General features: G+C 37.6%; 1 protein-coding gene across 1 annotated transcript; it reads left to right on the top strand.

Annotated features, from left to right (window-relative positions):
- The first annotated feature begins 1,379 nt into the window (after nt 1-1,379).
- Nucleotides 1,380-11,341, top strand: LOC103716257 (desumoylating isopeptidase 1-like). The gene is made up of 5 exons (XM_008804183.3): nt 1,380-1,491; nt 2,143-2,199; nt 2,289-2,386; nt 10,115-10,431; nt 10,514-11,341. The coding sequence occupies exons 2-5, from the start codon at nt 2,191-2,193 to the stop codon at nt 10,939-10,941; spliced, it is 852 nt and encodes a 283-aa protein (XP_008802405.2). The 5' UTR covers nt 1,380-1,491; nt 2,143-2,190; the 3' UTR covers nt 10,942-11,341.
- Nucleotides 11,342-12,132: the final 791 nt, after the last annotated feature.

The raw sequence follows: 12,132 nt of genomic DNA, 5'->3' as shown, positions 1-12,132 counted from the left end.
CAAAATCCTAGCTATTAAAGCAAGCAAGAAAATATTTGATTACAATTTTTATTTTCAATGAAGCAAGCTTTTCGTGTCCTTCATTTAGTTGAACACTTATATCAATTCTTTTTTTTTCTTCTCGAAAGCATGGCAACTCACTATTTTTCTATATTATAAATAAGAAAATGGAGGCATGTATATAAGAGAACCAAATTAGCCAAACTAATAATTTTTGAAACAAAGACTATTTTCCAAGAATAGATACTACCCAGCCTTCATAAAGAATAATAAGAACAAGAGATCAGATCTTTAACAATACATGTTTCGTACTGCAAAAAGGAGATACAATCTTGGATAGCCGCCGCATCATTCGTCTCAATTAAAAATTGATGTTGCTCATCTTGGAAATCCGAATAACCATATTTAGTATTAAATGTATGATGAGTGATAGCTGTTTATCTCTAAGATGAATGATATGGCGGCTATTTTTTTTGTGGTACATCAGTAGCTCACGTTAAACGAGCATGAGCGCTATCTTTAGCCAAGAGAAAAAAAAATAACATAGGGCTCATTTGGTTCGCAGGAAAAAGAGGGGGGAAAGTGTGGTCAACGGAAAAGTAATGAAATGCCTTTTGTTTGGTTGGAGTTTTCAAAGGAGAGAGATGGGAAAGTTGTATTCCCATGGGAATATGATTCCCACATTTCATGAGAAAGTCTTTCTCATGAGAAACATGGGAAAGTTACTTTCCCATGAGGTGGGAATCACTCCTTTTTTATTTTTTCCCAAAAAGACCCTTCAGCATTAAAGAAGCATTAAAGACCTAATTTTTATTAAGGGTATAATAGGAATTATACATAACTTTCTTAGGAAAGTGGATGGTCAACCAAACATAAGCACTTTGGAAATTTGTCACTTTCCCATGATTAACCAAACATGCCAAAAGTACTTTCCTAGGTATCCTCTTCCTAAGAATCTGATTCCCAGGAATCATATTCCTAGGAGGGAAAATACTTCCCGCGAACCAAACGAGCCCATAAAGATAATGGAGCTTCTGCAATCTCAGTCCATAACATCTCTAGAATGATGAGCAGTAAAAAAAGCAACCTAGTTTGTAGTCTTGTTCGTCTTTTGAAACATATGGACAATTTGGATCGAGCTGCAATCTGACACCGTAGGCATATGGCAGCTATTCAAAGATCTCAACCTGTGCAAACAAATCGTCGCGTTTAACGGAAAAAATGTGCAGTTAAGCGCTTGGGATAACGGTGGGGTGGGTGGGTGGTTTCGATACCGGCCGAGCCGGTCAGATCAGAACGTAGGCTCAACTGGCGATCCAAGCGAGTCGATCTGGTATCCCGAAGCTTCTTCCATCAGATCGAAGTTTCGCGTACGCGGGGTCGGGAGTCAGCAGGACTAACCACCTACGCGGAAGGCAACGGGACTATAAAAGGGCTCGAAGCCCCCTGTCTTCGCTCCTCTCAATCGCTCTCCGCCTTCTCGCTTCCCAGGTACGCTTATCCCGTCTTTCGTCTTCTCCCCCCCCGCCCCCCCCCCCCCCCCCCTCTCTTCCCTTGCCCTTTTGCATTATTGTTATACATGGGTTCGGATTCGTCTGATCGCAAGTGTGATCTAGGGTTTTCCTACTCCCGCCCTTTTCTATCTCGTCGTTCGACGCTTTGATTGGTTCTTTGATCAGGAGCAGGAAGGGTTTTGATCTGAATTGTAGAATTTGATTTTGGGTTTTCCTCTTTTTTGATAGAAGATTTTGGTTATTCTTTAAAGATACTATTTTTTTCTTTGGTTGATTTCCATTTATATTTGTTAAAAGTTGGTTTTGTTTTCATGCTTTGTGGATATTCTGTATCTCAACATTCTTTTGCTTTGGCTTCCTTGAATTTGCGGAAGAATCTAGGGTTCGAAAACTGCGGCATGAGATATTACATGCGGAATTTGACATCGTAGCCCCTTTTTTTGTTCCTAAAAAAATTTCCTTTGTTTTCCTGAAAAAATGTATTAGCTTTTCTCCGAGGCCGGTTTTCGAGTTACGCTAATTTATGCTTGTTGGCATCATCTTGCATCTTGAAGTTGATTTATTCGTATGATGAGCAGAGAGATATCGTGTTGAACATGTTTTCACTATCTTGCTATTTCGATTGTAGGTTTTCTTGGTTTGAAGTTCCCGCAAAAGGCTTTGAGCACTTAGAAAGATGGCAGAGGTATTAACTTTCAGATCTTATTTTAGCTTCTCTATGTTTATTCGGGACTCTGAATTGCTTCGATTGAAACTGCTACCTTATCTGTGCAGGACGGTTACAAGGTCAAATTGAATGTTTATGACCTTAGCCAGGGGCTTGCTCGACAGCTCTCAACATCATTTTTGGGGAAAGCTGTTGAAGCTATATGGTAAGCATCTATTGCTACATTCGCTGAAACTCATTATATCTAAATTTGAATGAAACAAGGTAATTGTTTGATTACGGTGTTTAGTCGAGTTCTAAGATCATCAACACCATATCTTAGAATGGGTGTATTTAGAGTCTTTCATTAGGAAACTTGCTTTCAACTAATTTAGTTGATAACATGTTGACTAGCTCTTTTTCTTATTCTTCTTCATCTTTTGTCTAATTAATTTTAAGTTATTGAAGTATTTTTTTTTATAATATTTTATCACAATAGTTTCAAAATGGAAGCAATCATTGTAATGTTAAAATGTTTAATTTTGGCAAACTAAAATAGTTTTTTTTCTAAGGTCCGTAGTTTTGGTACCAGGTACCATAAGTACAGTATGGTATGAATTGTATGTTTTTTGGTTTTTTTTTTTTGTGGATTATTTAAGGTTTATGGCATTTTGTCTGGTAATGCAGCCTCTTTGAATAATAGTATGACATTTAATTTTGTCTATAAAGTCCCATCTATGCAGCCTTTTTGAATAATAATATGGCATTTTATTTTGTCAATAAAATACCATCCACAGGGAAGAAGAAAAAAAGGAAGGAAAGAGCAAGAAAAGGAAGAAAGAAATGAAGGAAAGAAGAAGAAAAGGAAAGTAAAAAACAAAGGGGAGAAGAAGAAAAAGGAAAGAAAGATATGAAGAAAAGAAGAAGAAAAGGAAGTAAAGAAAGAAAGCAAAGAAAAAGAAAAAGAATGAAAGAAATGAAGGTAAGAAAAATAAAAATGAAAGAAAGAAGGAAGAGAGAAGAAAACAAAGGAAGGAAGAAAGCAGAGAAGAAGAAGAAAAAAGAAAGGAAGGGATAAGTAGAAGAAAGAAAGAAAGGAAATAAGGAAAAGGAAAAGAAAGCAGAAGGAAAAAGGAAAATAAAAAAAGTATAAGGAACCAAACCACCCCAGAGGTTTCGGCTCGTTTGGACCCCTTATTGAGCCGAACACTCGAAACAACCCAACACCACTCTAGTTTGGGTTAGCTTGGTGTACCTTGGTTTTTTCGATTGGCTACGGGAAAAGGAGCCAACTATTGAAAATAGAGAATTTGATTGCCTTTGTATTTTATGGAGGATTAATTGGACTCAAGATGGATTGAATTAGGTTATACTAATCCATATTGAGCCTCTATCCATGTCTAGGTATTCTATGTCTAGGCACTATCTACTTCAAGTGATGGAAAAGGTGAGGCACACTTACCAATTATATTTTACATGTTTAGATGCAAATTGTTGAATGATTGGAGACGAACACTATGTTCATAGCCAATACAAGTTGTATCATTGGACTATTGAATTGGTAGCATAAAAAATGTTGTCTTTGAATCTTGTTAAGAAGCCGAACCACATCCTGATATATGAACTACCGTATCCTAAATCTTGTTAAGGAGGAGAACTTGGAAGGTATATGAGCTTTTACAGCTGCTTTAATGCATTTAGGTTTGGTGAGCTTGATAGAGTCATGCATTGTGACATTTGGGGTTTACAGTTTCTAGATCGCATTTTGTTAGGAACTTGGGACAAGCCTCACAAATGCTGACGAACTTGAGATGCTGCACATGGGGAGTGAAACAGATTAGGGGCATATTTCCAGGTCCGAAGAGGTGAAAAAAACCTTGTTGGGATTTAAAGAGCCCTAAAACCTCAAATGGTTGGGAGGAATTTTTAGAATTATGGGAGAATGTATTAGATGATCCAAGCAGCTGAAACTTGTGGTTTTATTTCATTGGTGAAGTCATTTTATCGTAGGATTTGGTGGCTGAAACTTTCTAGAGCAGCTACTTTTGTAGACAAAGAAGCTGAAAAAGTACTTGGCATTAAGTACTTTTTCAAGAGCTAGTGATGATTAACTATGTGCCTAGCAAAAAACTTGCAAGCACAAATAGTCCTTGTGAAGCCTCTTGGGTCTTAAATTCCATTTTCCTTTAGAGTACTATGATAGCAAACTTTTCTTATTTTGTAATAACTGCGAAGTTCCTTTTATTTTGCTTGTTTTCAAACAAAAGTTTGAGATGTAGAGTGAAATCTTGCACAATTTTCAAAAGAGATCAAAATCTATTTAAAAGGTGATGCAAATTAGTTGTTGATCAGATTGCATGTTGTCATGTGGTGGCCTTGTTAATTTTCTATATCTAGTTAAACCTTGTTTATAGCCACTTAATTACAAATAGTTGACAAGGTTAAATTGATGCTGCCTTTGGAAACCTTGATTCTAGTGAAGATATCTTGTTTTGGAGGATCTAGCATGTTGGGCAAGAATTAATGGTAAAGTAGGACTACAAGGTTGGCTACAACTAGACGAGATTTTTGTTCTTCGGGGATTAGGATTCCTACATAGCAGTTATGTTATTCTGGCATCAAAGACACGACTTAAGATGTGAGAGGTGCAATTTAAACTTGCGTAGGGACTACATGCTATTGGTAGGCCAACATACTTTTGCGGTTAGCTTTTCAAGAATTGTTTATTGGTCTTTAGATTGATCATATTCTCGCTTCATAGTCCTTGAGTCATGGATAAAGAGTTGAAGGGCTTCTTGTTGTGCTCGTGTCAATTGCATGTTGGCATGGTACACAGGTGTGTTGTGCCGGTCATAATGCGGTCCCTCATGTGCGAGGGCATGAGGTAGACAACAATGGGTTTATGTCGACCTAAATTCATCTTTATGGCGTGCGCTAAATAGGTAGAAACCTGTACACACAATTCAAGGGTATATGCTCCTATATCATTGCGATATCTTGGTTCTTGTTGGCATGGTATGACATGGTGAATATGCATGATGTATCACAATGCTTTAAACTATGGGATGGATTGATTTTTCTTCGTACAACCAAAGCATCACAATTGATAGTCCTTCAAAACCTTTTTCTCTACTTGATGATAAATTGTCTGTTGTGGAGTGTAATGTTTCACTCGTATTTGCCAATCCAATCATGACCATTATATGTAGGCACATATGGATTACACTTCTTTTGAGAGAGAGAGAGAGTATCTACTCATCTCAACTCCAAAATTAATAATGCAGTATATGAATGAAGATTCACATCATTGATCATGATTTGTACCGCTAAAAATGTCTAAAAATAAAAATCATGTGTTTTGGTGGTCTTTAACCTATGCATCATGTGGACACAAAAATGAACAGTTTCTATTGTTCTAATGTGCTCAAATACGTGATAAAGCATTTATTTGAAAATCCACTTTATTGATTGTGATATAAATGTGTTAAAACATGTATAGATTAAAAATTAAGAAAAATGCTTCGATCATTGCAAATCATGGTCCCCTATCATTTTAGCCATTCATGTTTTCAACAATTTGATGCACAGATTTTAGAGATCATCAAAACACATGATTTTTTGTTTTTAGGCAATTTTAGTGGAATAGCTCATGGTCAATGGTGTGAATTTTTGATGTGGATCTGTACTATTGATTTTGGAATTGAGAGGAGTAGATACCATCTCCTCTCGAGAGGAGCAATGTCCATCTCATATATGTATATGCATATGTATATACATTTGGGGTCATTACATGGTGCAATGATAAAAAGACTTGGATGATATGCGCATAGGTTCGGTCTCGGGGCAGTCACTTTGTGTCAAGAAATACCAAAGGTTAGGGTTGTTCCCTATTTCGCTCGTCACAGGACCCTAAATTGCCGAGACCATAACTAGATAATGGCCTTTATATATGCATATATGTTTGTGCATATGCATGTACGCATGTATGTATGTATATATGTACATGTATTGGAGTATTTTATTTGTTTTGTTAAGGGATTAGGCATGATATATCTTGAAATCAATTCTGATTCTGATCATTGGAAAGAATCATGGGATTATGGATTTGCAGTCAACAGAAAAAGGGGCAATCATCCGAGAGGTGCCCATGAATATACCTTTCATGTGTGTACCTTTAGCTTAATTGACAAATTGAAAATTTACAGCTAAATATAAGTATTTAACATTCATCAAAGGGGGGATGCTCAGGTGTCTAAATGCTTGGTTTACTGTTGATGGTGGATGTAACTGAACAACATTACCAATTATCTTATCATCACATACATATGTTTGAGCCTTGATGTTTTGATGATGAAAAGGGTGTAATGTGTCAGCTGTTCTGCAACTGGGTTTTGCTAACAGCTTTATACTCATAAGCATATGTGAGAATGATCGATGATGATATTAAGTCTGATGTCAAATATTAATTTTGATATAATGAATTTTTAAATTTTGATGTATGCATAACTGTACCTATTATTTGTTTATTGGGGAAGAAACCAGGGGTGCTTCAACAGAACCTTTTTCCATGACTGGGTCAAGCGTCAATAGGCCTACCTGACAGAACTGTTTTTGTTGACCGGATCGAGTATCAAATGTTCAACCACAGTTGACTTATTGCCCTGCCCGGTCATGAGTAAAAATATACATAAATGTCCAAAAAATTATAAAATAACGAAAAATTTTGTAAACACAAAAATAGTTAATATAAAAAAGTACAGTTGCAATTGAATTACTTGGTGAGTGCCTACCAAGCTGACTCTGATTTTCCTCGTACTACAGTTCAGTAAGTAGTGTTAGATTGATGCCTAGATGAAGGCATTTCAATACCTTGAATATGAGGTCCCATCCATACATAGTAGTTACAATTTACACCCTGCTCAAAATGGTGAAATAAAAGAGCCATTCAGTTGCATCCCAACGGAGAAGAATAAGATGTTAAAAGAAAATGAGAATTAAGTTCAACTGCTATTTAGGAAATAAGATGAACACTATATATAATTGGAGTCTCGGATTTAGGATAAGAATAAATTTCAGATTTAAGGGAAATGAGGGTCCAAGGAAAGTCCTGGCGGGACATCCTGCAGGACACTAGGATGGGTTATTATCCTGCGTGTCAGGACCGAACCATTCAGCCAGCATCCTAGTATTCCGATTGGCATGTCTTGGGACATCCCTTGTCCCAAGTGTTGGGACTGGGTAGGATGGCTGCGTGTCCTGTTCTATGAGAAAACAAGGACAGCTCCGTCCCAAGGGATTTAGAACCTTGTGAGGGCTACAAACATTATATAAACGAGCAAAAAAGAATTTCTTAATGTTTTGTAAGCTTCTTTTTTTTCTTTAGCAAGATGCATAATGGCATGCAAATTTACACTCTTCTTGTGAAATCAACCTGTAAGTTATCTTGTGTCATATATGCTATGTAAACAGTGGAAAGGATTTCCTGTCTTCGAAGTCAGAGACATGAACCGAATCTCATTCTATTAGGGAACTAGTTCGCAGCCTCTCAGGATGAAGTGTATGAGATTAAAATGGAGCAAAATAAGTTTAAAATGGAGAATATAATTTGTTGATTTCATTCACATGACACCAGTTATCTAAAAGAGAAACATGAACTGTTCCATACAATAATATGCAGATCCACATCTCATAGTTAACTTCTACAGATTCACATTTCATAGTTAATCTTACTGGGAAATCTTTTCGCTGACAACTGAAACAGCCATTAGAATTTAGAACCATTTATAAATAATGGACCATTGGATCGATACATGCGCACAAAACATAGTATTCACATTTTGTGGTTTTCTTCTTAACAAAGCGCATCATCACGAACTGATTCAACTTTCTAATTCCTGGTTATTGTACATAGCAGACTCCATAGACCATTAATGAAAGCCCGGGCTAAAATAAATGTAAAGAAGGGGAAAGTTAACCATGGAACCTGCAAAGATTTCAACATTTATCATGAAGACGAGGTAGGTTGTCACTGCCTCTTTCTAGGTGCAGGTAAACCATGGAATTTGCAAAGATTTCAAAATTTATTGTTGAGAGAGGTAGGTTGTTACCACCTCTTTGTAAGTACCTATGACCCTGCTGCTAGCAGCTGGCAGGTGATGATCGACCACCTTGTGGTGTGGCAGCTGGGAAGAAGCAATAGCATTACCCTTATCAGGTGCGAGACTCCTGGTATCCGATGGTGATGCTTGAGTCAACTGAAGGATAGGCATGAAACTGGAGCAGTTTGTTTGAGTTGCTGACCTCAGCAGTTCAAATTGGTTTAGCAGTTTGGACGGGTTAAGCGTGTCGGGTTCAAATGTAACCTATCCTGCAGTAGTGGCTGGTGACAGGTCAAGCTGGTTGACTTGTTTGACCTGAATGGGTTTTGAACACATTGAATTAGGAGTTACTGGACAATGAAACTTTTTTTTTGGCGGGCTCATGAGCTAAATTATTGAATACAAATATGATTACATTATTTGTGAAGCATTACATGGTACACGCAATAGTTTTTCATCTCAGCATTTGGTAACTAGATGTTATCTTTTCATATTCACTTGTCATAGGGAGGAGGAAAAACAAACTCAGAAGATTATAATTGTGCCTGTCTAAGTGACACTTTGTAATTTAGACTTTGGGAGGACGGATGTTGGAAATATTAATAGAACCCCGTGAAGTTTTATATCTTTTTGACAAAAACACAGCGCCAAAGAGTAACTGCATATTATTGTAACAAACCATTTTCAACTGATAATGCCACTGAAGTTTGTAATATTTTTTCAATAGTGGGATATATGTTGTCATATGCAAATTGCTGTACTGTCGAGATTTTCATCATGATGTTTTAGGCTCTTAGTGTTGTTTAAGAAGTGAAATGTGCTTCCTTTTAAGCATGGTCCACTGTTTTATGCCTTGGTCATTACGCAATGAAGATGAATAAAATCTTGTTGGAGCTGCAGTTGCAGCTTGTGTTTACAGAGAATCCAAGAATTTTGATGTACTAGATGTATTATAATGTACAACGAACTATGTATCTGTTTGATGAATTATCAAAGAAAAGATTGTAATTGTGTCTAAAATGAACTCAGAAGATTGTAATTGTGGCTAAGTGACATTTTGTAATTTAGACTTTGACGGGAAAGATGCTGGAAAATTTTAATGGAACGTGAAGTGTTATATCTTTTTGGAAGACAAAAAAAAAAGCAGCACCAAAGATTGAGCTGCATACTCATTGGAACAAACCATTTTCAACCAATAATGCATCTGAAGTTTGTAATATTTTCTCGGTTGTGGGATATATGTTGCCATATGCATATTGTTGTACCATTGACATTTTCATCTTGTTGTTTTAGGCTCTTATTGTTGTTTTGGAAGTTAAAAATTCTCTCTTTTTAAGCGTGGTCCACTGTCTTAGGTCTTGGCCATTGCACAATGAAGATTAATAAGATCTTGTTGGAGCTGCAGTTGCAGCTGTGTTTACAGATAATCCAAGGATTTTGATGTAGTAGATGGATTATAATACACCACGAACTATGTATCTGTTTGATGAACTATCATGTAGTAATAACGATATCTCTGTGTGATTACACCTTTTCTGTTTTAGTAAGTGCAAAATTTTTAGTACTTAGAGTATGTAATAGATGATTTGCTGATATGTGAATGTTTTGAATTTAATTACCAATCGATAGTGGAGATCTCAAATTTCCTATTTTTTTCCTAACAATGTATAGCATCACCTTGATTTGGTGAACTAGAGCTTTTTTGTTTTATTTTTTTTCCGCCATTTGAGTTGCATACGCATTTATTGCCAGCTTCTTTTGACTTGGGTATGGATTCTTAAAAATCTGTCTTTATAGCTCTCTGTACTAGTCAGTAGCACTCATTAAGCTTTTGTTATTTCTATAATTCGTAATAGGCACACTGGTGTGGTAGCATATGGAAATGAGTACTACTTTGGTGGGGGCATTCAATGTGATCCGGCTGGAATGACACCTTATGGAACTCCAATTAGGGTGGTGGACATTGGGGTGACGCATGTGCCCAAGGAGGTCTTTGAAGAGTACCTGCATGAGATTGGCCCCCGTTACACTGCTGAGACCTACAACCTTCTCAGCCACAACTGCAACAACTTCAGCAATGAGGTTGTACAGTTCCTGGTTGGCGCCGGCATCCCGGACTACATCCTTCAACTCCCAAATGAAGTCATGAGCAGCCCAATGGGAGCACTTATATGTAAGTCATCAATCCTCAGAACTCAATGAGAATAGGTGACATTATTCAGGGCTCTTAATAATTCTCTTGGATGCATCTGCAGTGCCCATGATTCAGCGGCTGGAAACAACACTGAGATCAGGAGCTGTTCCTCAAGCTCCCCAGTTCGTGCCTCCTCCTGCGGCGCCGCCATCTATACCAAAGAATATTGCATCAAACCCGCCCAACAACAAGAGCTCAGTGCAATCGGATGGCCAAGAAGCTGATTCTGGGAGTTCACCCTCTGAGGTTCAGGATAGCAGGGTGGCCGTTCCACCACCTCTGAAAGCTGCTTCAGTTTCAGAGGAGAAAAAACCTCCAGTGAGCGATCCCCTTGGGGATGCTCGCGGCAGAGTGCAGGAAGAGATCACGAGAGAGTTTGCAGCAATCATGGCAACTGGGACGCTGCGGGCGAGTGAGGCGGCGGCCCTTGCAGCAAGAAGAGTGATGGAAAGGCATGGGTTGTTGAATTTGCCGATGCAGCAGAGTTAGGCTTGTGCCGAGGGATTTAGGAGATTGCTCCTGCTATTCTTCAAAGCAATTGCTTTGAGCTTGTTTGCTGGATTAATTTTTATGGAACTATGATGGATACGCTGTCGTGGACATTAAACTGGTTCCACGTGGCTGCTGCAGCCTCTCTGATGGAAGGAAATCAAGCAAATGAACTTACGGAATTGGTTTTGGAAGTGACTTGGTTTTGGACTTGGTTTTGCACTTGTAATCACTTTGTGGAATGGCGATAGGAGACGGACACACTTGATTCATGAGATGCATGGCCTTGTTTCTTTCTTGGAGCACATCGAACGGGTGCCCAAGTGGTATATATTGATGCGGGGGAGGTTGATTTTTTCAGCGGATGGGGATTCGCATGTCATGGTCTGAAAAAAACGAGTCAATAAATAACATCGAGCAGAGCATCTCATGGTCTGAGAAAAATGAGTCAATGAAATAAAAACGGTGACTTATAAAAGAGTTCTTGGAGATGAGAAAAGAATACCAAAGAGGCCTTAAATGGATCTCTCATGTTCAAGTCTCGTGCTTGGGTGGTAATCTTCAACAAGCCTTTGGTCTATGCTGCTATATTACACTCCAGGAGTTTAGGCTAAATTTTAAAACCTTTATTTTAGGGCTAACTTAAATTGGTTAGACATTATGTAGGTTAGTCTTGGGCTCGCTTTTTTAATTAGAGTTGTGAGGTTTTGTGCGAGCATATGTTTAATCTTACAAGTTTTGGATTATAAAATATTCTCGATACTATGGTATGTTCATTATCTAGTATACAAAAAATATTCTAGATAGTTGTCTTGGATACAAGTTTTGAAATATAAAAATATTTTCAAAATATATCCTTTATGGAGGTATTTTCATATTTCGATCAAAATGTCCAATTATAGAATTCAAAGTTTATTAGGCTGAAACATCTCGTGTCATTTTTCTCTTATGCTCTTCTTTCTTTCTTTCTTCCCCAACCTATCAGTCTTACCACGACGCATTTGACCTATGACTATGATGTCAAAACCACTATCAGCAGAGTGAGCTGACCATGTAGCATTGGCAGTTGTAAGTACCATCCTTTCACAAATACCTTCTTGCCTTCCCTTCTCCCCATTTGCTCTCTCTCGGTTTGAACCTTCATATAAATTGAAAAGATGATTTCCCATATTTTCATCATTTTCACTGTTT

Source organism: Phoenix dactylifera, chromosome 2, assembly GCF_009389715.1.
Source record: "Phoenix dactylifera cultivar Barhee BC4 chromosome 2, palm_55x_up_171113_PBpolish2nd_filt_p, whole genome shotgun sequence".
Taxonomy (NCBI): domain Eukaryota; kingdom Viridiplantae; phylum Streptophyta; class Magnoliopsida; order Arecales; family Arecaceae; genus Phoenix; species Phoenix dactylifera.
The sequence above is the reverse complement of the archived record's forward strand: the minus strand, read 5'-3'. Positions and strand labels throughout refer to the sequence as shown.

Coding starts and splice junctions, on each gene's coding strand:
- LOC103716257 (XM_008804183.3), top strand. Junction 2,387..10,114: donor AAAGCTGTTGAAGCTATATG/GTAAGCATCTAT, acceptor AATTCGTAATAG/GCACACTGGTGTGGTAGCAT. Junction 10,432..10,513: donor CCCAATGGGAGCACTTATAT/GTAAGTCATCAA, acceptor ATGCATCTGCAG/TGCCCATGATTCAGCGGCTG.